Source organism: Scomber scombrus, chromosome 2 (genome assembly GCF_963691925.1).
Source record: "Scomber scombrus chromosome 2, fScoSco1.1, whole genome shotgun sequence".
Taxonomy (NCBI): domain Eukaryota; kingdom Metazoa; phylum Chordata; class Actinopteri; order Scombriformes; family Scombridae; genus Scomber; species Scomber scombrus.
The window spans coordinates 15,773,988-15,798,504 of NC_084971.1; the positions used below are offsets into that span (position 1 = coordinate 15,773,988).

The window sequence follows — 24,517 nt, forward strand, 5'->3', positions numbered from 1 at the left end:
AACTTAGATATGGTGGACACTTCATATTCTGGTTACAGTATATTTAGACTCAGAATATTCATATTTGTCTATTTTTCAGCCATAAAAATGCTTCCTTACTATGGACAAGGGCAATGAAAATTGAGTTAGATAGTCACGCTGAGAAATTAAATCTTCAACCGAATACATAAAGCATTAAACATTTTAAAAATAGACTATTTGTTAATGTCTGGTCAATTGTTTCTGAAACGTCTCAGAAACTAATTTCTAAAATCCGTGTTACTGACCTGAGAGCAGCTCTGTAGTAATGCAGTAAGCAGTAACACTCCCATACAGCAGGTGTCAGTATAACACGTAGCGGAACGAACAGAGACGGAACTAAAGGATGGCATCCTACTGGGCTACACCGGTGGATTGAAAAGCGTCGGACAACAACGAAAGGGCATAATATGCACGATGTCAAATAGGCAAAATTATCGATTTGATTTACTGTGATTATAGACAATGTGGGTCGCCAGGCGATTTCTGTCGTCGGTTGCTCAGAGAGGCGAGTAGCGGGGGTGTGTGTGGCTCTCATGTTTTTCGTACACTCGCCCTTTTCTGTGCATGATGTGAATGTTAGGCTAGTTTAACTTGGCTCATTGGAAATGTTAACTCACATCAATATTTCCACAGTTGTATTAGCGCTTTAAAAAAAACTCATGGGCTATCTTGTGTTGTCTTCTGTAGGTCAGTATGCGGGGCAGTCCGGCTTATTTCGGCGCCCTCAGCACGGCTCCCCCCCTGAGCTGGAGCTGCGGTATCTCCAGTGTACCTGTTGCTGGAGGAGCCGAGTTCCCGTGGCAGGCTTTGAGACCCTGAACGCCACCATCTCCCCTTCTTCCTTCGAGCCCTGCAAAGAGGACAGCAGCGCGCCTCTGGACGCCTGCTACACCCCCGAGCAGCGGGACGCCATCCTGCAGCTGCTCAACAACGCCTCACCGGCGGAGCTGGCCGGTGTCAAGATGCTGAGAGGCCGCAAGTCGCTCAACATTGTGGAGTACAGGACAAAAAACGGACCTTTTAAAACGCTGGAGAGCGTGGTGAATGTCCCACTGCTCAAACACAAAAGCGCCGTCGTGGTCTTCAACGCCATCCTCAACCCGGTGAAGAAAAAGAAAGTGAAGATTCAGCTGGCAAAGTTCATCAGGCCGGAGGTGGACAGGTCCTGGTTGGATGTGAGGTTCATTGTTCACTTGCAGTACATTTTCTTAGAGTCCCCTACACATTTCATACCGCTGCTCTGCTCAATCACAGGTTCACAGTTTTTCATGCCTGTCTCGAAACAACAGTCAGGTGCCCAAGTGAACACGGACACCTATTTCTTCTTGCTGTCATTCAATCATTCCTCCTGTTCATACTGGCCATGAAAAGACCCTTTTACTATTTCGCTTTCACTAGGAGTGATGGAGGACCAAATTTACAATCCTCCTCTATGCAAAACATGTGTTTAAAAGTTTATCTGAAGCTAATATGATGCTTCAGCCGCCCAAATGAGTAAAACCAAGTGGATATCTTTAAATTCTGAGTTTGTATTACTATACTACTACTGCTGATCTACACTGTCCAGGAAACAAAAAAGTAATGTTATTGCAAAAACAAAAAACTTTTGCAAGATATCCGGCTGATTATTATCCATTAGCCAGTATTAGCAGGAGGAACCTATTTCAGTCTTCATTCAGGCAACTGAATATTGTCTTGTGCTAGACTTGGAAAAACTATGAACCTATCCTTTTAACATTGGGGGATACAGTCATGTGGTTAATTAAAGGAAAAACACAATAAATGCAGATGCTTGCATACAGGTCAACACTGGTTTGAATATGAATGAGGGTTTTTTCTTAATTATTTTCATCCCAAATGTGAAATGTAGAGAGAGAAAGCAGGATCTTTTTTTTACTATGACCACTTTCTGTTTGTTCACTCAGGATGCTAATACCATAGTGTCACTAGTATGTGGGACTAATAAAGTCGCCTGGGCACATGTGGACCGTGGGATGGCAGTGCTGGACTGGCAACAGCATGACTGTCCTAATTTCTTGAAGGGAACATACATGGCCTCTGCATACTTGAATGATGTGAGTTCACACCTCATTCTATTAAAAATACTAACGCTGGATAATACAAATCCATATTGAAATGTATTTTTCTGTTAACAGGTCTCTGCAGTTGTGTCACTCCTACCATCTGCTGACTTCTACATAATAGAGAAGCCATCCATCTCAGTCCAGAATACGGCTCTGTTCCCTATCATGGCCCACATGAGGACTGTGGAGGCCATGCTGTTTGCTCTGCTGGAGCCAAGAAACATCCCAGTGGAGACCAACATACCTCCCAGGTGGGGAAAAGGGATTTAATATCGGTTTAACTATAAAAGCCACCAAAATAGCGAATAAACAAGAAAGCATATTCATTTATAAATGTGCTCTTCAGCACGTGCACAGTATTTAACACATTTATATTTAAAGAAGTCAGGTTTGTTTGTGGCTCCTTTTTCATGAAATTACTGGGCTTTGCAGAGTTCTGAACATGATGCGTACCGCTGTGGGACGTCACTTTGGACTGATGGTGGGCGAGTCACGGACCAGCGGTGCTCAGACAGTGCGACAGCTGATGACGGAGTCGGTGACACAGAAGTTTCCGCGAATAAACTTCCCCCCGGACCTGCTGATGAAGTACAGGAATTCGTTCCAGATGGGCAGCAGCAGAAGAGGAGGAGAGCAACTGTGTGATGCCCTGCTGCAGGCTGTGGCTTTTTACGAGCTGCTCAGTGAATCCAGTTGAGCCGTGATGTGGACTGATCCGGCCTCGCACTACATCCACTAAGCTGAACACTAGAGGCATCCTGAGCCCTTAAACATATTGACCTGACCAGAAAACCACATCAGTACCTCGACAAGACTTCAAAAACAATAACTTATAAAAATAGAGATTTTTATTTACTTTTCATGGATGCACTTATGTGTGAATAAAAACATGGACATATCTCAACTGCAACATAATGTTCACAGTATTTTGATGAATGAAATGATGAAATGCATAGTAAAATAAATACTGACAGTAGTAAGATGAGATTGAAAATGTGATGTGTAACAGCCTTTGTGGCGGACTGCTCTATGAGAAATCTTCTGCCAGGCATTGCAATGTTGACCTTGGGAGGCCCAGATGTTTGCTGCTGAGGTAGTTCAGACACCTAATGTAGGAGGAGGGATAAACCTGTTTAAATCTGGCTGCTACTACTTATTATTTCAATGTACAAAATCAAATGGTTGTAATACTTGATAAAACAATGATTTAAGTGTAAGACTTACCGTAACTGATAAAATTAGCTTGCTTGGAATCAATAAAACTAAAAGGTAGTTGAGTGAGGAAGCAGTGCGGTTTAAGATACAACTACCACCGTCTGCCTTTCACTCAACACCGACTACCAGGGTGTGACTAGATTTGTTATAATGGAGGTAAACTATTTTTCCACTATTAAGAATAGCACTATCATTCTAAAGACCACAACCTTCCTAAGATGGAAATGAATTTAAATCTGTTATTGTGTCCGGCTTACCTGACTGGCTCCTCTCTTTGTTGCTGTGGTCTCTGAGAGCGACAGATGGAGCGGAGGACAGGCATGTAGTCGACAGTGACAGCCTGCCTGTTCCCCAGTAGGCTGAAGGACTGACTGCCAAGCACCGTCCTGCTCAGCTCATATCTACTTTGGGACACACTGTGGGTACAGGCAGGAGCATTATATGTGGTGGAGGAACTGAGACATTTTAAAATGGTAAATTACGCTAAATAAAGGCTTAATAATGCCAAATAAATAGTTCAAAGGTTAGCATTGTTAATTTCTAAACAGGATCACAACTAAAACAATAGAGGCCATCATTTTGTCAAATAATGATAAACTCTTAAATGGAGTTAAATTTGATCTCTGAGTAATTGTGATATGTGAAATGCTGAAGATGAAAACTGAAATGTAATAGTATTCAGAAGTTGAAATAGAGAATAGACTCACCTTGGTGCACAGAGAGGTTGAAAACTATAGCTGAGGCTCTTTTTATTGACAGACACAGGAAGTTTCGGTGTCTCCATCAGCCTCCCCCACCTTGTGCCTCCCAGTTTCTGTATGCATCTATGGGCTTCGGTCCACGATTCAGACGCTCTCCTCCAGCATCTGCGAAACCCCAAACCCTCAACAGCAGCCTGAATATCTAACAACATGTCCTGGCGACAACATCGACCCTCCTGCTCCCCCTCTCTCATTTCATCCAGCAAGCTGTCCTTCATCTCTGCTCCTGTCCAGACAAACTCTGGTCTGCATGGGTCTGAAATAAGTGGTTCTGCAGATGGTATTGTGGCATCCAGATATGACATGAGGTCAAAGAAGTCGGTCAGGGCGTCCAAACAATCAGTTGTTACTTTGGCTGCGTTTAGTTCAGTCCTGTCATCCGAACTCAGGGCTCTAAAATGAGTTGCATGGAAAGTTAATGAGGTTGTTTGAGGTTTTTCTGTCAAATTGGAAGATGATGTGGCATTAAATGCAGCTGAAGTATATTTCCTTCGGCTAAGCCTGGATACACTCCTAACTGAGTTGCTTTTTGCTGCTGTTGCCATTGAATCAACATTTCCATTCAGCTGGATGTCAGAGGGTGCCAGCTCACTTTGCTGCCCAGAAGAGGTCACCTTGTCCAGGTATTGGACTGGAGCTCCCTTGGCCCTGATGGGTAGAAAAAGCTCCTGGTTGGAGTAGAGCAGAGGAATATTTCTTCTCCAGCTCTCAGCAAGGAGCTGCAGGAGCTTGTTCATGTCTGAGTCAGTCCAGGACTGATGATGAAGAATCAAAGCCAGAAATTATTGACAGATGAAGAAAGGCTTATGAAATGTATGCACAGTAATGACTCTATCAATAATTACCTTTAGGAGGTTCAACAGATGGTTCTGGGTCACAGAGTGGAGACCCAGCATGCTGGCAGAGCAGCCTGCGTCACGTCGATTAAGCTGAGAGTCTAAACTGTCTCCCCCTTCAACATTTGAGTATAGAAAATGTAGTAAATTGAAAGAAAAAACAAAACAAATCTGCATACGTATTCAAAAGGATTCTCTGACTAAATAAAATTGGGATTTCTTTGCAGTCTATTCAGAGCAACTAATATTGTAAACAAGTAGGTTCTTTACTTTGAGATGTCCGTCCTCCACCACTGTTCACCCAGAGCTGCAGCTGGAGCAGACAGCGTCTGACGTCACCTCGGGTCAGCGTGAGGAGGCTGATAACATCGTCCAACTCCAGTTTTGCATTCTCAGCCAAACACACCAGCTGCAGGTAGCTACACACATTCATCTGGGAACAGAGTAGAAGACTTTATGACAAACTGGGAAGACATTTTTATATAGGCTCTTGCTGTTGAGAGGCTTAAATACTGCAGTGACCAGCCTGAAGTGTGTGTGTTTTTCAGTAATGTTCTCGGCCCAAAATGAAGGAAAAATGTAGAGCTACTTCAGGTCATGAGCATGCGGATCAGTGAAGCTGTACCAGAATGGAGATAAAAGCTTGACCTACTGCTGACGGTGTCTTGAAAATGATTTCTTCCAAGCTGCAGCAGAATCTCTCTCTGAATGAGGGATCTGAGAAAGACATTTGTTTTCACCGCTTGTCTTTAGATCTTTTCTGTTCTAAATTAGTGAGTGCATTTACCGTTGGTGGTCAGAATGACCGGCCTTTTTGTGGTCGTCATGAAAGTCTTGATAGCTGGGAGGAAACCAACATCGCCTTCAAATATGACATCAACCTGCGAGAGCCGACAGTTGCAAAATGACCAAGCCAGATCAAACATGGTTTATTGTAATTGCAGGTTTTGCAGTGCATGGTTGCCAAATGGTTTACCTCTTCAAACAGAATGAGTGATGTGGCTTTCTTTTTGTTCTGTAGCGCTGTTTGATCGGAGCCTTGAGATGAACTGTCGGGCTTCTTCCTGTCTGGATTCTCAGACGGCAACAGGCCACCAAAGTGTAAGTGATCTGCTTTGGCTTTCATCTTAAAGAAGTTTGCCAAAGTAACTGTGGCTGGATTAGCTTTTCCTTTGCGGTTCTGTGCTGGTCTCTTCTTTGAGCTGGAGATTACATTTTTGGGAGCCACAGATTTTCCTGTTAAAAGACAAGAATATAAATCTATGACTGACATTTTTAGACTTGTCAAAGCAAACCTTGGAGAGGTTTTGTATGAGTATTTGAATTTTAACTTAGGGCTCAATCTTTATCAGTCATATCATACCAGGTAGATTATCAGAGCTGTGTGAGCAGCTTTTGGTGTTGTAGTTGTTGAAGTAAGCAGGTTTCAGAAGGTCTTTCCCCGACGTCTCCAATAGGTGTGACTGGGTTGCCTCCTTCAGTTGGGAAAGAACGTGGCGGCCACTGCGCTGTGACGAGCAGTTAACCTCAAATACCTTTGAGTTAATGTAGGGTGTGAGAAAAAAAGAGAAATAAAATTTAAAGGATGTTCCGATGGCTTATGGCCTGATAGTTTAAAACCTGGTGAAACTCCTTTGGTCCTTTGGTAGGAGCCATATAAATCTGTCAACAGTTCCCCAATATCCAATTTTGACACTGGCAGTTTCATTCCTCTACCAAAGTAAGTTATCAGTCTAATCTACAGCTTATAAAAAGAAAACAAATGCACATTGTAGAGTCGACTAAATATCTGCCTTGTTGCATCATGTTGGCATGAACCATTAAATGACTGAATGTAGCCATCAGGGGTGAGTTAATACTAAGACTTTTTACCCTGCCAAGAATCACAGTTTGGTGGAAATGATGAGTACTTCACAGATACTTTCATTCATAGATATAAATATGGAAACTTATTAACAGCTTTTGGAAGCACTGATTCAAATTAGGGCTACAATGAACTCATTATTGTCATTACCAATTAATCTGTTGATTATTTTATTGATTAAATGATTAGCTGTTGGGTCTACAAAATGTCAGAAAATGGTGAAAAATGGACACAATTTCCCAAAGCCCAAGATGCAATCTAGAATGTGTTGTCCTGACCACCTCAGATACTCAGTTTACTATCATAGAAGACTAAAGAAACCACATTTAAGAAGCTAGAACCAGAATTGTTTTCTCTTCTTTAAATATCTTCTTTTTTTTAAACTATCTAAATTAAAAAATATATTGTTCCAGTTGGATTCCAACCTTGAAGCCAAGCTCCTGGGCGCAGGCATACACTGAGGCAGTCTTGCCCCCACCTGAAGGTCCCGTAATCAACATTGTGTTACACGGCGGCTCCAAGCTTTCTCCCTCTGTACCAACCTCACCCTGGAAGTCTCCACAGTCCCATGAGTCTGCAAAAAAGGACAGTGATATTTTTTCAATACAAAAACTATCATATGAATACTGAGAAATCATCAGGCTTGTTCATGGCTTGTTACATAGACACCACATTAAATGTTTGACCCTGAGTGGAGATAGGAGAGGAAACGCTACAGCTCATACCACTGCTGTTTTCCTCTTGTTTTCTTTCCTCCTTTTTCCTCCTCTCGTCAAAGTCAGCTCTTAGTTTCCATTTCTTCAACCAACTGAATTACAGAGAAAAAGAAATCTTTATGCTCACATTGATTTCCAGTCCAATATAATAGATCAGATGGTGGTATTTATTTAATTTAATTATATAAATAGCACCTGTGCAATTTATTCACCGAAGCAGAATTGCCAATGACTTCACTTGAACGCTGAGGACTGTACTTGTCTGTCCAGAGTTCATCCTCAAAACTGGAATCTAAACCAAAAAAAAGGAAAATACTATATTTAATGTTAGTGCTGGGCAATATATTGATATTATATCGATATTGTGATGTCAGACAAGATATCGCCTAGATTTTGGATATCGTAATATCGCGATATGTCATCAGCGTTGTCTTTTCCTGGTTTTAAATGCTGCATTACAGTAAAATATATGATTTTCGGAACTTACCAGACTGTTCTAGATGTTCTGTTATTTACCTTTTACCCACATTACTGATGATTATTTATCAAAAATTTCATAGTGTAAATGTTTTATGAAAGCATCAACAATCCTCTCTACAATATTGTTGCAATATCGATATCGAAGTATTTGGTCTAAAATATTGTGATATTTGATTTTGTCCATGTCGCCCAGCCCTATTTCATGTTAACATAAAATGTTAATGAAAAGCTTTACCTCTTTGGAGAATGCCACAGGTAATGAGTGACTCGCTGTGTGATTCTGTCTGATTTGTGTGTTCAGAATTTGTCTCACAGTTGTTCACCAGGCCTACGCTCTCACATCGTTTCTTCAATCTGTGAGTGCGGCTCAGCCTGCTGCTTCTGGGCTGCTTCTTCGCCGAGAGGACGGGACTTTCCTGGGAATCTTGCACTGACAGGTGACCATGACTCGTACCAGTGGTGTCCTCTGTAGTAAGAGACCTCAGGCGCTTAGATGCCTTCTGAGCGCTTTCATGCCCCCGCTTCCTCTTCTCTTGAAACCAGCTCTGTCTTGAATGTGAAGGGTTTTCTGCTTCGGGAAGTAAAGAAAGACATGGCAACAGAAGCTCAGTTAAATGAACAGGTTTTTATAAATGGTCAGAATAATAGCAGACTGTTGCTCAGTGTCACCTAAGGATCCCACATTTTTCTCCTGAAGAGAGCCAAACACTCTCTGGACTGGAAATGCCAGGTTAGATGTTTGTATTTCCTCCAGGCAGCCGAGGAGAGCTGAGGATGACAACTGCCATTTCCAGGACCTCTTCCTCTCTGTCAGGTGAAATCCTGCAGGTGATGATAACCGACTTTTCACAGGTTTCTGTTCATCACTTTGAGGAAGAAGCATTGATTTCTGCAACTCCTCTTCTGGTTGATCAAATCCACCATCACTGCTCCTTTTACCCTTGCCCTGCTGTGTTATACGTAAGAAAATAGGAGCGATGTTGATGTCTTTGGCGTAACACCCCCCCTTCTTCTCCTGCAGGGGTTGAGCTTTACAGGATGAGATACTTCCTTCAGCAACATTTGAACATTTGTCTTTTGCAACAGGTGATGTTTCATCATCTGATAACGTTATCACCTCGGTGGCTCGCAGAGGGTTTTTACTCGTACACGAAGCATCCTTACTTATTTTACTTAGTTTGAGTTTGTTTCGCATTGCAAAAAAGCAGCAAATATTCAGAGGCTGTCCGGTGGCATTTTGGATTTGGCGCTTGGGCGTCACAGCCGCGACGAAAACTTTTGACCAATTCTCTGACGTTGCCCAAGCTAGCGACGTATTTTAGCGAAAGCCACAGAAGCACAAAATGGTGAGTGTTACAAGTAAATACATAAAACCCTGAACTCTTTCATATGTTGCTGTTTATGTCGAGAAAATCCCAACTCATCTTCAGTGACGTCCAAAACGTGCGCGAGATTTTGGTGCTGCCAAAGATCGTCTATTACACATAGATGCTGATACAGATGTTGACACTTCCCTACAGCTGCTACATGATCAACCCGTGTCAACTACACGATGATACTAAACTTAACGTTAATCTTATTCATTCTTATTCAAACCCTTTTGTTTCGTTTTGCGGGTCAATTTGACCCATTTCCACTGTTGAGTTGTCTAAAATATTGGTTACCATCGCTTTACTCCCTGAAATCCTGTGACTTTTATCATTTATGCTCATGTCCTTTGGTGTAAAATGTTGATACACTGATGTGTCTGTGCTGAATATGTAATATAACAAAATAATACGGTTGGTCAATTTGTCAAGTTGCACAGATACAAAGTAAAAATGTGTCTTTGATGTTTATTGTTGTTATGATTGGTTTAATTCAGGTTCTAGTTGGCCTGTCAGGTTAAAAATGTGCTGTCCCAGTGCTGCAACAGATTTAGCAAAAAGACAGACGCAAAAACATCAAACTGAAGACTGAAACATACTTCCAAAAGGAAGCCAACGTGAATGGGTCATTTGAAGACGTTTTCTTTTCTTTTATACTTTTATATATACTTTGGAAATGTAAATATTAAGCTAAATGCTAGCTTTCCTGAGTGTCTATGAACCTTTTATATACAGTCTATGCTATGAACGCATCTTGAGAGCGAAACACTGACTGAACGAGACCGACTGAGATGAATGAACGGAGTGACTGACTGAACGAGACCGACAGGAGATGAACGGAGTGACTTAAGTATCTGGGCTTAATCGCTCTTTTTTAATAACACACATAACAGTAACGTGGCCCAGTTCGTTACAATATTTCTGCCTAGCTTTTAAACATGTTTGTCAGCATATTGGGTCTTTATTTCTTTATTTAGTAGCCCTTGCTGAAAGTGAACAAAAAATGAAGACAATAAATTAGCCACTGTTGTATTGTACATAATCATGAAGTTGCAGCTATGTATTAACTTTAGCACGATCGTTTGAGAACGAGGAGTTGAGAACTATGACTCACCGCTGAACAACGTTGTACCGGAAACACGACTGATCTGAACGAACGATATGAACCGATTCTTCCAGCTGAACTGACTGATGAGAACTGAATCTCGGCAACGAATCATGAAATCCGTCACTAAAGTGCAGTAAACTTACACTGCTCATCCTGTGGAGAGTATTTAAACAGCATGGGTCAATTTGATCCAATAATGGATGCTTTTTTTCCCTCAACATAATAGGAGGGTTAACTTTAAATGTAATGCAGGACATAATTTTAGCATAAAACAATTTTTAAAAACTCAACTTTTAGTGCAGCGTGGCTGTTCTTTGATCATACTACTTGGTATGTAAGGAAATGGTGTGTTTTGCTGCTAAACTAAAACAAAGTAGATCACTGTAATATATATTAAAAAAAATAGCGATTGAGAGTTTATGTCAATACACAACTGAGGAAAAATGTGCATATGCAGCAGCAGAGAAAATATGTGGGGTTTCTAAAAGAGCTTTCACAGCAGCATGAGGAGCCGACCAGCTGTGGACCACCACAGGGAGGAGCTGGACACAGTGCCATATTTACGATGCACACTTATATTTGCATTGCTGTTGAGGCAACAGCTGGGTATTTTAAACCCCTTAAAATGAAAACTACTCACTTGGTAGATTGATAGCAGACACCTAAAAATAAGTTAAACTTGAGCACCAGCCACTGTTTCCTTTCAGTGTAGTTACACCCGAAAAAGGTGGAAAAGTTCTCTCGACTGTCCATCAAGGTGGTCCTGCCTCCCTACCCAACAACCAGGGGTCTCTGACAGTGAGGTCATGACGTCCCCTGAAGAGCAGCACACTGAGCGCACATGGATATGAAGTTTAGACCAAGAAGACACATACAAACCTGAGATGTTTTCACTCTTTTATGACATTGCACAGACTAACCTAATGAGATTAATCAGTGATGAATATAATCAGTAGATTCTGCCCCCTTTGTATTAAGTGATGCCTGATATGAACATTCAGTATGAAAACATCACTGATCTTGAGTTTAGAAAAGCTCTGTTCAGGACTGATGATCAACCACTCATGCTGCACTTTCACATTTGTTTATGCATTAATATCAAAATGTACTAAGACTCAAATGAATTTTTTACTAAACATTTTTACCAAAATTAATTACATGTGTCATGAAGCAGGTCACTGAGTTGTTATTCGGTCATTTTAAAATCATAACCTGCAGCTGACTTTTCATCAAGAACAAAACAGCTATGCAACTGAAACCTCCACAGCTGTATGTTAACTTTTAGTTGCAGGAGTTGAATGTATAAAGGCATAATGTAGATTTTAGCCTGGAGGAAATTGTATTGTTGAAAAAGGTTTATTATACAACTGGCAGAGTTTGACCCAGGAAATGGTTTAGCCGCAGCGGTAAACCATCCACATCCTCACGCATCTCATCTTGCAATAAACTTTGTACATGAAGACCTGGACAGAAGAAACTCCGAAGATAATGGCTTTTTCTTTAAGGTATTACATTACATAAAAAATATATTCTTTTGTATGCAAGAGGTGTTCCTAGTTTCAGGTGAGGTGGCCCACCTCTGCAGCTGGACACTGACTGGATTTACTTGGCAGAGAGAAACCATGATGCAAATGAAGGTGTCCCATTGAGCCCAAAATTGCTTAAACATTACAGCAAATAATAAAAGGACAAATGTGTTTTATTTCTTTAAATATAAAAAACCCCTTAGCCAGAGTGTACAGTTCACAATTTCTAACAGGGTGTTTTGACAATAATTGTGACTAAGTCTCCCTTTTTTTCTCAAAATGAATGCAGAAACCCTCAATGAATAATGGAGAGAGAAACATATTGTTAATTTGGTTGTCCACGAGGGAAGTCGGATGAAATAATGAGCGGTGATGATCACCAATTTATGTTTAAAAAAACACAACTACAGCCTTTTTTAAAACTTGCCATGGAATGAACAAAATAATATACACTAAAAAATATATAGAAATAAGAGACTGATGAAAATATCCCCTTTGGCATAAACTGCACCTAACAGGACAGACGACCGAGTTGGGCCTGAAAACCAACCATCCAATAAACAGCATATTGCTTGGAGAGAAGAATTGCAATCTGTTAATTATTGGATTCAGAACGGGGCATGGCTAAACATTTGATGCAATTACAATGTATACAAATTTCTGTCGATCGGCTACTGATACGCAGAACCCATGTTAAAAAAAACCAAACATGTTAAACATTGTGTGTTCAAACTTTTAAGTGAAAGAGACTACAGGTGCCCACATCATCAGAAAAATTGTTGACATTTATATCTTCAATGCTATACACTCTACAAGTTACATGGGGTGATGTGCTGCTGGTTGTCTTAGTAAATCTTAAGAAAAAGAAAATATTCAGAAAAGTTGATTTCCCTGGCTTTCCTTGAGCTACTACATTATCAATGCAGACCAAATGGTGAAGGAGTGATGAAGTAGTGGACTTTCAGCCTGGACCGTAATTACAATTAATTATCTTACCCAGGATCCAAGCCTTATAACACTATTGTCATGGCAACCAACCAGCAAAACCCACAAACCGTTTTGGGGGTCCTAACACAAGCTTTACAGGTTTTATATGCTCCAAAAATGAAGATATTTACCGTAATGTTCTCTTCAAATAAAACATCATTCACAACAGTGAATTCCAACCCACTAAAGGTTCTCCACTCAGGACAGTGGAAAAGCTGCTTTTGACATTTGGCGCAGCATGAATTTAAAAAAAAAAAAAAGTTGATTTTCAAAAGGTAAATTTATTCTAAATACAAAACACCAAGTGCTAAAATAATCAGCTAAAATGATAAGTTTTCAACAAGGTTATTGTGTATGTGTACAAATAATCAAGAGTGACAATGTTACCAGTACAGTTTTAACTGTAGTCTTGATAACCGCCGTCTATATCAAAGACATACCAAAGGGCAGTCGCACCACATCAAAGGATTCTCAGTTTGTTCACGCTCACCCAAAAGACAGATACTTCAGTGGCTCCTACAAAATGCATATTAAGTAGGTTCAACTTACATCATCCAGTCCTCAAAATTCTGGTTTGTGTAGATGCGGGTGATTCACTTTTATATTGTTCATATTTGGTTCAGTTCTCAAGTTCCAGAAACTTGTTTTACCTTGTATACTGGTCTGCTTCAAGTCAGATCCTCTGCTCCTCCCTATCTAAGCACCAAAGGGTTGGTAATGTTCATTGAAGAAGGGAAAAAAAACCCAAAACAGAACTAAAATAATAACACGACAATCATTGTTCCATCCATCCTTCCATCCAGCCTACATCAGTCTGTTAGGGCGCTTTTTGTCCTCTTGCCCTGCTTTCCCCCACTGGAGGTGACCGCGTTGCCGTTGCAGGTTCCTGCCGTTACCAGAGTCTGGTCCTGGTGCTCCTCCTCAGCGTCCGGCAGCTCCTCCTGGATCTGTCGCAGACGGGCCATGGCACGGTCAATGGTGGCTGTGCTCACCAGGTTGAAGTCGTGCATACTCACTAGATGCAGGAGGAAGTTGCGGCAGAGGTTGCGGCGGCTGACGTGAGCACCGCAGTGCTCCACGAAGAGCATGATGGCCTGATTCATTTGGTTGTCTGCTATGAAGCTGTAGGGGAAAACAAAAAGGGCAGAAGTGTTTAGTCCTTGTGTGAGTAGCAACAATAAAACAGCTGTATAACTGACCAGATATAAATAAGAGACATGAACTAGCATTTTCCTGGACATTTTTTAAGTGATGATCTGGCTGCTATGACAGACAGGGATGGCACTACACACTAATATGTTCTTATCTGTGGAAGTTGGCTTTAAAAAGACATGCAGTCTATGCCTATAACTTATCAATGAAATGAAATCATCTCTTATGTGTTTATATAACAAATTGATATAGAATGATGTACAGCACTTCATAATATTATTATAGCCACATTACAATGATGGTTTGGGCAACTCTCACCTCAGTTTTCTCTTTTAAATTCTCTTTTTTTATTTGGCTAAGTAAAAAAATAAAGAGCTAGCAAAATTGGCACCTGCCTTACTTAAATAAAAATCAAAGAGATCAGTGCATAGACTAACATAAATTGGCTAAAATAGAACTAAATAACATCGAAATGTCCCTGGCCACAAACATTCATTCAACTGTAAAAGGTAAATGGGCAGCATTTATACAGTGCCTCACTAATCTTATCAAGATCACTCAAAGTGCTTTACAACACATGTCAACAACCACCCATTCACACTCTGATGGCAGAGGCTGCCATGCAAGGTGCCAACAAGCTCATCAGGACAGTGTATCCTATCCAAAGTGCCCATTCACACACATGGCGCAGCCATCTGAAGCAATCAGGCTTCAGTATTTTGCCCAAGGATATTTGGACATGCAGACTGGAAGAGTCAGGGATTGAACCACCTTTTGATTAGTGGACAACTCGCCCTTCCTCCTGTATGATTGACATTCATTCCTGCATATAAAACAAAGCAAATGTCTCATTGAAATAAAAATGTTCCTCATTGACTTTAGTGTCATCTCTTGAGACTCTCCTGCAGGTTTTTCTGAGCTTTTTCAGTAGCTGTCAAGCTCTTCACTTTTCTTTCACACTCTTGCGATAGGAATTTGATTTTGACAGTAATGAGAAGTCCTGTTTTCTCTCTGCCCTGACTGCCATTTTGTCTGCCTCTGCATTGTCTCAATACTTGGCATTATTCCTTGCTGTTTTGCTTTGACATTTACCATTTCATGGTGGAGGTCCTTTCTTTTCTTCTCATTAGCAGTTTGATCTTTTTATCCTCCAGGTACTCACATACCTCATTCTTGCTCCTTTGCAGTGTTGAATGAAGACTTTTAGCAGGGCTTCATCTATTGCAAGCTCCGCCATCCTGGACATAGTGTAATGCTACTAGAGTCCTCTCCTTCAGGTTTAATATGAGCACATCCTTGTTGGCTGAGCACCTTCTTTCTACTACAGCTAGTCCATGAGTGCTTCATACTTTGCTCTGCCACAAGTCTTCCATAAAAAAAAAATCATCAAGCCTGCAGCTGTAAGCTATATCTTTATGGTTTGCACTGACATGCAGTGAGAATGCTTTGCCACACTCGGAGGCAGTGTACCATCCTGCATCGAGGAGAACCTGTAGGAGTTTCCCTAATACTGCTATTGCACGTTCATGGTCACATAATCAAGGGAGCTCATATGCTGCACTGCCTGGTATATAAGAGGACTTGTATCCATGATTTTCTTGCAGGTCACAGCATAGAGGGAGACACATTCTTTCTTGAACACCTGTATATTCAACAGATTCTCCTGAAGCTTTTCAGACATCATTACCAAAGCTTTGTGGCAAATTCCATATCAAGCTGTTTAAGCGGCAGTAATTTGCTTTGTCTTGTGTGTTCACTTTCAGCAGGTGGACAGGTGTCTTAATCTTCTTCAGTTCTTCCCATTTGATGAAGCAACTTTTGGAACATGAATATTTAATTATCCAGTTTCTCACTGTGGCAAATAAATTCTCTCCAGAATATGAGCAAGTTACCCATCAAAATAGAGAAGTAAAGTTATATAAACGCTGCAAAAAGTGTGTTTCAGTGACATATTGAACATACCCATTTTTCATGACATGTAGGTTCCACAGCTTCATCACTTCCTTCTCTCCTTCATTGACATCTGTGAATTCATCCAGTTGCTGTACAAGTCAAAAAGACAAATTAGTAAAACACAAACGCATTCTGATACCCGTAAGCTGCAAAACAAACATGGTCTGCTGAAACAGCCTCCACCAAAATACTAAAAGGGCGGTCAGCCACCACCACTCTTTATGTCAGCAGCATTTTCATGTGAGCCACAACAGTGAAACGAACATAACAGAAATAGACTTGATTCTACTGCTGGAAATGCGAACAGCTTCAGGAAATCATTACTTAAGTGATAAGTATGTTGTCTTAACACCAAGCTGAAGAAGAGTGCAATGTTGGCAGTGGTTTATGTTCTGAGAACCTCTTAGGTTATTTATGGGGAACAGGGCTGACCCAAATGCATTGACTATTGGTTTCCATGGTAATAGACACCAAAATAAGTATCGCAATGCTTCATTTTTATGTTTTTCCCTCCTCTCAGGAATGCTTACTCATACATAATCATTTTTAGTCAAGTTTTCAGTCATGTTTTGCTTTGGCACTCATTGTTGGGCTCTTTGTTATTTTGATCAATGCTACAGATTAAATTAACACTGCTGATTTGAGATATAAAAAGGTGGAGAGAAAGCTGCTTTCTCATTGTAATGCTGTTAATGTTTACAGCCATAGTCAGAGACTGTGAAGCATTATTATAAAAGGCTGAAGAGTGTATTGTCCAGTTTTTTTCCCCCCACTCTTTGGTGACTTTCTGGAACTTTAATATCTCAATAAATGGTGTGATGGTTTAATCCCACAGTGGAGCCGGACACATTAAGTGAGAAACAGCTTCTCACCGTGGCAGTCTTCTCTCTGAGCCATTCTGGATCTCTCTCGTCCTCGCTGTCTTCCTCCATCTCCTGGGGCCGCAGGGGCATGCAGCTGTCACTGTGGAAGTACAGGCGGTTGTGTCCGCTGACGTAGGTCCTCTGCTGCTCCAATTCTCCATCCTCAGATTCCAGGAACTCCGACAGACTTGGCTTGGTTCTCTTGGGCCTAGTGAAGGAAGGGGGGGGAGAAAACAAATCCTGCATATACACAATGTATGCTGTAATTTCACATACTTGTTACTAAATGCTGGGCTCTTAAAAAGATATTCTCCTAATTAACACACGTTTATTTTCAGTACCTTATACACCAAATCTAAATTATGAATAATTCCCCAAGTGGAATGTGTCGCATACACAATACTGAAAATGAAATTTTTTTTCTTCTTCTTTTTAGAAAAAAAAGATTTTGTTGGCATAGACGCCTTTATTTAGCAGTAGACCGACAGGAAACATGGGAGAGAGAGGGGAGGGGGGTGTGACATGCAGCAAAGGACCTCCAGTCGGGATTCGAACGGGGGTCGGCTGCGTATATGGCATGCGCTCTAACCACTTGACCACCTGCGCGCCTAAAATTTCTTTACTTTTAAGTATTTTTTCCCTCCACACGAGTATGAGAAACCAGTCGATTGAGACAATATGGGTCACCCTCTTGCAAAGTTCCTCAAATCCAACTCACTGCTAATGAACAGCTGATTAAAAGTTAATTAATATTTAAATTAAATTCAAACCAGAGTTCATGAAAATCCAATTAAAGTGGCCATTTAAAATAAGTTAATTACAGTGTCTGATGTGCACTGACATTGAATATGAACGATGCTTTAGGTCACAAGTTTACCTGCAAACCAGTATGTGAGTGACTGCGGTCCTCTTGACTGGGCCATTGCGGCTGAAAGCAAAGCCCGGCTGGCTGTGGATGTCCTGAGGATTGCCAACATACGAGCCGTCATAGCACTCATTGATGGACACATCTATCCTTGCTCCTTTGGGGTGAGGCTGCAGGTGAAACAAAAATATTTAAATAAAACAAAATATTTTTGCATTTGAAGCTAAAACACAAAAGTAAGCAGGTGCACACTTGGCTGGAATGAAGGTGGTCTGAAAACTGTGCAAAAGTAACAGTTACAGTAAATGGCTTCTTGAATTAGGCCATTTGTCAAAACTTTATGATCTTCATTTGTTGAGATAAGTGCAGCCGAGTTATGTGTGTGCAGCTTTGCCATTTTTTTGATTTTTGTTATCCAAGACAGGGTTTTCTGACAGTTACAACATAGGATATATGATCTACAAGTGACTGAGTGCTAACTGTTTAGGAATGTGCTCGCCTTCTGGGATCCGGTACCCCACTAGGGGTGCATTTTCCCAGGTTTATTATTTTTTGGATTACAAATCAAGCACCAGATCCTGTCCCAGCAACAACCCCCACAATAGCAATCACATTTTACTATCACCTATTGACTGTAGTATCCTGTGATTGAATTGAATTTTTGTCAATATAGCTGCACAGTACATAAAGGGCTGTCATTATTTTGTGTTAGCAAATCCCACAAAAGGATCAAAAAATATAATTTATTTATCTTTTTAAGTACTGAATGTAACCAAAGTGTGACATAACTTCAGCCTTTGTGCCATAAAACACCACTATTACTAGTGAAATATACTGCATTTAATTAGTGTATTGGACCTTTTTCAGCTCATAAACTAACCTATATACAGTAGCTGTGTTGAAGATGTCTAATGTATGTTATTGCTTCCAATCTCCCATATACCAAAAGAGTATACAGTATGTATGCTATGAAGTGTGGTGACTGAGGTATGACTTCAAATGCACTCGACAAATACGGACCAGAATTCCTGGAGTGTCCCTTTGTTATATTTAGTTTTACTTCAGAGTTGACAGAAATCTGGTGATACCTTATGATGAACAAGCAGTCCATGCACACACACTTACCACATAGTTGAAGATGAAGCGGGAGTGGGAGAGTTTAAGGTGTTTGAGCAGGCTGTAGAGCTTGCTGCAGTTTAGGGTACACCACGGACAGTGCAGGTCATCTCTGGCTTCTGTTTGCTGCCGTGTATTATTGTTGTACAGGAACTGGGTAAGATTGTCAGATTACATTAGTTACTACATGGTAAAATCAGACGGGGTCATCCTATAGCAGATGTATTATGAATGGATGATTCAAAAAAAATGTTGCATCATTTCAGAGTTACTGTCACATTTTGGTAACCACACCCTGAAAACAGGGTCAAAATAGTCCACGATTAAATCCTGATGAGCAATTAAATATTTCCAAGGTATCAAAATGCGACAGCAAATCCGACATCTTTAACAACGATAACAAAATAAGCTCACACAGGCGCTTTGCTTTTCAGCCACCTCACCAAAAGATTCTTGTAATGATTGTCCCAGTTGTATTCCTTTTACTGTTGTGTGGTGTACCTGATAAAATATACGTAGCTTCTGCCGCGGCTCACACAGGACCTGCTCTTTCCTCGTCTGAATGTCTGTGCTGACTGACTCTTTCACTGCTGACGGGAACAGATGGACAAGTTAATTTTTTGAAGAAATATTTGAGAAAAACGTAAATATTGCAGAGTTTTCCAATGACATCCTCAGTTTGAAATGACAGCGCATGTATGACTGTTGCTAAAGTCCCTTTCAGACATGGAATCTGTAACATTGCTGGCTTTATCTATCCTTTTATGACATTTAAACATAGGTCTCCATTACATTAAGGTTCTGTTATGATCTGCTCAAAAAGATGACGCAGCATTATTTGCTGTTTGACACATTAAAAAGGGGTCCAAAAGCCCTCTTTCCTTCTTACCACAGAAACAGCACTGATCAAATATGGTAAGAGATGTATTTATAGCCGTGTAACAGGTTGAATCAGCGATAGATTTAAAACGTATTTTGCAGTTGAATCAATGTTTCTATGGGTTTAAATGATTTATCATCTTACACAATGACAGCAGGAGGGAGGCCAGACTCCACTTCTCACTTGTCTAAGCAACACTATGGAGCATGTAATATATTTATCTTATCAATTTAATGACAGATAAAACATAACAAACTCCACTGCCTATTTCATGCAGCCACAATAGAATTAAAAGTGACACAATGTTGGGTTATGACTGCATGCATATTGCTGGATAGTTACACACGTTTATCTAAATGTTTTTAAAAACTTGCTTGTCTGAAAGGGACCCAACAGTTATGACTCAAGAGTGCCTTCTGCCAGATTCAGTTACAAATAGACCATCCCACACAAATATCACAGGTGGTGAAAAATCCAACACCACGACTCATTCAGCTTTGCTTGTTTGGTACTCACTGAAAACACGTTTACACTCATTTCAATAAAGCAGAATGTGGAATTATGAAAACCCCCTCCCATCTTTACTAACATGTATCTCCCTGCTTCCTGCTCTTAAATGTAATACAAAATCCACATCAGTGTATTTCCACATTAACCTTATCTTAAAATAAAATTCAAGCGACCCTCTGGTGTGTTTGTACTTACTCATGAGGGCAGCTCGGTGGTTGCTGGTCCGGGTCTCCATGGGGCTGGAGCTGTCTGAGTTTCGGGTAGCAAGAGGTTTTGCCACAGGGGCAGTGGACTTCCCGCTGGCGTCACCTGTCCAACGCAGCGTGAATTGCAATGTGGGTCCCTGAGAAAATGTCTCAAATGGTGGCAGTCTCTGCGGGATTTTCAACAAGATACAGTACAAGGTTAAGTAAGTGAAAGTTAAGATCAATGGAGGTCACACACTTTGTGAACCCCCCCTACCTTCCCATCAAGAATGGTTTCCCATGTGGCTCGTTTCTTGCTCACAGGGCTGTCCTCCATCCCCTGCATTGACACCTCATACTCCCCATCCAGCAGTTGCAATCTCCTGCAGAGAACAAGTCAGATTTATAGTCAAGGGAACAAAGAGGAGGTTTAACAACCCAAACGTCACAAAAACTTACCTATTCTTATCAAAGACAGTCATCTGTGCAACAAAAGTCTCTGTGGTGTCTCCCTCTTCTTTATGTGATGAGCTTCTCTTCTTTCTGCTAGGAGTATCTGTTACATCTGTGCACAAAAAATACAACGAGCCATTTCATGCATCCAGTCACTGCCATCATCTCCACATTTCAGGTATAATACAATACAAATACCCCAATACAGATTTTATGATGTCTACACTAACACAAAAGGATTTCACACAGACTATGAGGAGCTTCCTACCGATGTTCTCGTTGGCCTCTCCGTTGACCAGGCCGTTTGTATCCCTTCTCCCTGTGCGTGACACCCTGAACAGGAGCGAGTAGGACTTCACCATGTGGCTGTTGCTGGGCTCAAACTCGTTGCTGGAGACCAGTAAAGAAGGGTAGGAGCCAGACTTGGTTTGGTTACTGTCAGGATTCAAAGGCACCTGCTTTTTACCTGTAGGCACTTGCTTAATCGGGCAGCTGACATCCTGAAAGAAAAATGACCGAATACAATTTAACACAACACAGTAAACTCAATGAATTTGCTGCTTAACAGTCTCATAGTATTTAACTTTACCTTGCGTTTTTTATGGCAGACTTTGACGAGTAGCACCTCTAAGGACACTGAATTTTGTTCATTTTCTGAATTCTGTGATGGCTTTTCTGGATGGAAACAAAAAATGGTGTGTCAAGTAAATCAAGGTTAGAGGAAAAACATCACTAAATCTTGGTTGACATCAAAGAGAAACGCACATGATTTCTGTCATCTCTCTATAATAGCTGTTGGGCTGACGCTCTACTAGCAGCCATAACCCTGAAGTCTTTTGCATTTCTGCTGAAGAGGAGCGGAGAAGTGTCCACTAAACCATGTTCCAGCATATTTGCTAAGCAATTCCCTTTGAAGAAATACACTAAATAAAAGTAGGCTGTAAAAAAGTGAAATCTGCTCACCATCCTTATGGAAGAACCCAGTGAAAGTTAGTTGTAGATGTGAAGACAAGCTAAAGATCCAAAAGAAAAAATTGAAATTAGTTCAAATCTGACTGCTTCAGCTGATAATATGACTAATGAAATTAACTAAGCTGTTAATGTTCATTAAAAAAATAAAGCTTTTCCAGTTTTTTTAATCTGAAGAAGAAAAAAACTTCCCAGCAATAGTGATGTGTGAACATCAATTCTTATAGTGTTACCTTGGAGAATCCTGCTCTCCCTTCATCTTCTCCACTGTCTGCAACATATCATCTACTTTGAATGTTTTCCTGGAAAAATAAAGTCTCAAGTTCAGAGTGTATTCAGGAATATTATCACGAAACAATAAATGCCATTGTAAAAGAGTCCATATCAAGTACTGAATCATCTTTAAAAACCATGTTGGTGAATCTACAGATGCATCAGAATTTATCATATTTAAAACCATGCAACATTTTTACCTTCTAGCATTTGATCGACCATTTCTGTGAGACATGAAGGTGAGCGTCCTGTGCAAAAAAATGGGCTGAAAGGGGAAAAAAGACTTAATTATTACTAATTTTAGTGGGCAGGATAATAAATACACAGAGTAAAAGAAAAAGGTATCGAGTGATTAACTTACTGCAATCAAGTTCCTTGTGCGCAGAAATCTGTATATCTGAGTTGGTTCTGGAAATTGAAAAAAATAAAATAAGAAACTTACACCAAGCTTATTTGGGCTTAAAATATATAGTAAAAAACAACAAGAACTACTTAAGCATAACCAAGTAAAGCATTTCATATACCTCTCCCGGTACATTGCAAACATCACCACAAACTACAAAACTAACCAAAATGACCATCAATAGAATCAACACCTTTCTAAAAACTGATTAAATAAAAAGTGAACATGATATCCTTTAAAAGGACTTATTTCAGGAACGCTGCCTTATTTAAAATTATTGATAACACGTTAAAACAAGGGATGTTAACAGGTGGTGGTTGATTAGGAAAAACGTCCAACTTCCAAAGGAAAACTGTATAAATACAACACATCTCTAAAACTGATACCAGTGTGATAATTTCTTCTTAAAAACCAGTATCATGATACACAGTTAACTATACCAAACACTATCTGGGACTCACGTTATCAATGCAAGTTAAACTAAAAGCAGGCCTGTCATAAGCAGATGCTGGAAACAAATTAACACAGTGGGAAGTTAAACGGGTCACTAAATGCTAATTGCAATCACTTAAAGTAAAGTTATTAATGTGTAACAGAAACAAAAAAATAAAGCTAAATTACTAAATGTCGAGTGGGTGAAATCTCACTTTCAAAGGCCTGCAGAAACAGCTCATGGTCGGCCTGAATCTGCTCCATCTTCGGCTTCTTCACAGAGCTTATCATTGCTGATGAGGCAGGGTACACGGCGCCGTTAGCTTTGCAACTCGCCCCACTCATAATATGACCTGAGTTCTGCCAGAGAAACAACACACAGCACATGTTATTATCACAGAGCTAAATCATGGCAGCACCACAAGTTAGCTATTAGCCAGTAGGCAAAAATGCTCGCGCTAGCAATCCCACGAGCTAACTCGGCTAAAGGCACAATGCTAGCTTGGTGTTTCAGCGTACTTCTTCCATTTACTCAAACCAGTATTGACGAAAACCCCCCCGAGCCGGCATGTGGTAGATATTGGACATAAATGAAAGCAACCCACCCTGGCTGATGGCATTAATTTGTCAGCCTCGCTGCCTCCAGCACCAGCCTGGCAGACTCAACAGCAGAAACCCATGAAGATGAAGAGGAGGCGACGAGACGCTGCTAGTTAGCTACCAATGCTAACATGGTTGACTGGAAAATAGACCTCTGTACGCCTGAGGGTTCCCGCATTCAATTGTCACAAATATTACTAGGAATCGGAGATGCTTTGAGTATTTTGGATCAAATTAGTGTTGTATATCTAGTAGTTTATTGTCGTTGTTGGTTTCCTTCAATTTGTACTGAACAACAGAGCAGTACTCAGCTCTCAGCCAATCACGTCAGGGTTGACAAAATGCGGCGCTCTGATTGGCTGCCGACCGCCGAAGATGACACACAACCCGCTCTCGCTTTCTCCGATTTTGCGGGAAATCGAGTTTATCAGCATTCAGATCAAGAAGACGACCATGCAGCTGACTAACTGTATTCACAGAAAGAATTATGAAGAATAATCCTTTAGCCGAAACTGCTTATGTTAAAATGCATCTTTATTGATCCATCTTGGGAGAAATTCAAATTGACACAAGCAGTATAATGGAAAAAAGGGTGAAAGTGATAAATACAATGAAATAAAATACTATGTACAGTAAACAATCTATGTGTAAATTAAAATTGCAATATATAAATACGCAATATGCCGAAATTCCTGAGATTATATACATGTGTGTAATGTTCCTTGGATTCACATAGTAAGGACGGCATCAGTCTTTTTTTAGTGGGAGTTGGAGGTACTGGAAGCTGTGGTGGTGTACAGTCTGATGGCTGATGGTATGAAAGTCCCCCACCCAAGTGCTTTGAGGCACATGGCTGAATGAGTCTGTGGCTGTACGTGCTCCTGAGCTACATCAGCTC

General features: G+C 40.6%; 3 protein-coding genes across 4 annotated transcripts; 1 reads left to right on the top strand and 2 right to left on the bottom strand.

Moving 5' to 3' along the window:
* Positions 1-393: 393 nt before the first annotated feature.
* On the top strand, positions 394-3,081 carry tefm (transcription elongation factor, mitochondrial). The gene is made up of 5 exons (XM_062431823.1): positions 394-526; positions 709-1,196; positions 1,947-2,096; positions 2,178-2,356; positions 2,538-3,081. The coding sequence occupies exons 1-5, from the start codon at positions 484-486 to the stop codon at positions 2,800-2,802; spliced, it is 1,125 nt and encodes a 374-aa protein (XP_062287807.1). The 5' UTR covers positions 394-483; the 3' UTR covers positions 2,803-3,081.
* A 2-nt stretch (positions 3,082-3,083) lies between these two features.
* Positions 3,084-9,172, bottom strand: atad5b (ATPase family AAA domain containing 5b). Its single transcript, XM_062425617.1, has 13 exons — positions 8,647-9,172; positions 7,693-7,789; positions 7,507-7,589; positions 7,207-7,355; positions 6,301-6,452; positions 5,894-6,158; positions 5,705-5,798; positions 5,570-5,634; positions 5,188-5,350; positions 4,903-5,033; positions 4,028-4,836; positions 3,578-3,736; positions 3,084-3,211 (listed from the first exon to the last, which is right to left on the bottom strand). The coding sequence occupies exons 1-13, from the start codon at positions 9,170-9,172 to the stop codon at positions 3,133-3,135; spliced, it is 2,772 nt and encodes a 923-aa protein (XP_062281601.1). The 3' UTR covers positions 3,084-3,132.
* A 2,780-nt stretch (positions 9,173-11,952) lies between these two features.
* Positions 11,953-23,910, bottom strand: suz12b (SUZ12 polycomb repressive complex 2 subunit b). 2 transcript variants are annotated; one of them, XM_062431808.1, is made up of 17 exons: positions 23,625-23,910; positions 23,235-23,379; positions 22,546-22,592; positions 22,385-22,449; positions 22,145-22,213; positions 21,906-21,955; positions 21,532-21,617; positions 21,211-21,442; positions 20,949-21,054; positions 20,767-20,872; positions 20,500-20,677; positions 19,416-19,501; positions 18,924-19,067; positions 17,811-17,968; positions 16,943-17,141; positions 16,080-16,159; positions 11,953-14,087 (listed from the first exon to the last, which is right to left on the bottom strand). In XM_062431808.1, the coding sequence occupies exons 1-17, from the start codon at positions 23,637-23,639 to the stop codon at positions 13,775-13,777; spliced, it is 2,079 nt and encodes a 692-aa protein (XP_062287792.1). In that variant the 5' UTR covers positions 23,640-23,910; the 3' UTR covers positions 11,953-13,774. The 2 variants fall into 2 exon arrangements, with proteins under 2 accessions (XP_062287792.1, XP_062287784.1); XM_062431800.1 differs by having other exon boundaries at positions 19,416-19,504; positions 23,625-23,909.
* Positions 23,911-24,517: the final 607 nt, after the last annotated feature.

What these genes read in the sequence shown, in the direction of transcription:
- suz12b (XM_062431800.1), bottom strand. An exon ending in GGTCGATCAAATGCTAGAAG is followed by an intron (nt 22,214 to 22,384) that starts GTAAAAATGTTG and finishes TTATTTTTCCAG; the next exon opens with GAAAACATTCAAAGTAGATG. An exon ending in TGGGTTCTTCCATAAGGATG is followed by an intron (nt 21,618 to 21,905) that starts GTGAGCAGATTT and finishes GTTTCCATCCAG; the next exon opens with AAAAGCCATCACAGAATTCA.
- tefm (XM_062431823.1), top strand. Translation starts at nt 484, where the DNA reads ATGTGGGTCGCCAGGCGATTTCTGTCGTCGGTTGCTCAGAGAG. An exon ending in TGGACAGGTCCTGGTTGGAT is followed by an intron (nt 1,197 to 1,946) that starts GTGAGGTTCATT and finishes TTGTTCACTCAG; the next exon opens with GATGCTAATACCATAGTGTC. An exon ending in GAGACCAACATACCTCCCAG is followed by an intron (nt 2,357 to 2,537) that starts GTGGGGAAAAGG and finishes TGGGCTTTGCAG; the next exon opens with AGTTCTGAACATGATGCGTA.
- atad5b (XM_062425617.1), bottom strand. Translation starts at nt 9,172, where the DNA reads ATGCGAAACAAACTCAAACTAAGTAAAATAAGTAAGGATGCTTCGTGT. An exon ending in TTTTCAAGACACCGTCAGCA is followed by an intron (nt 5,351 to 5,569) that starts GTAGGTCAAGCT and finishes CTCTGTTCCCAG; the next exon opens with ATGAATGTGTGTAGCTACCT. An exon ending in TTATTGATAGAGTCATTACT is followed by an intron (nt 4,837 to 4,902) that starts GTGCATACATTT and finishes CTTCATCATCAG; the next exon opens with TCCTGGACTGACTCAGACAT.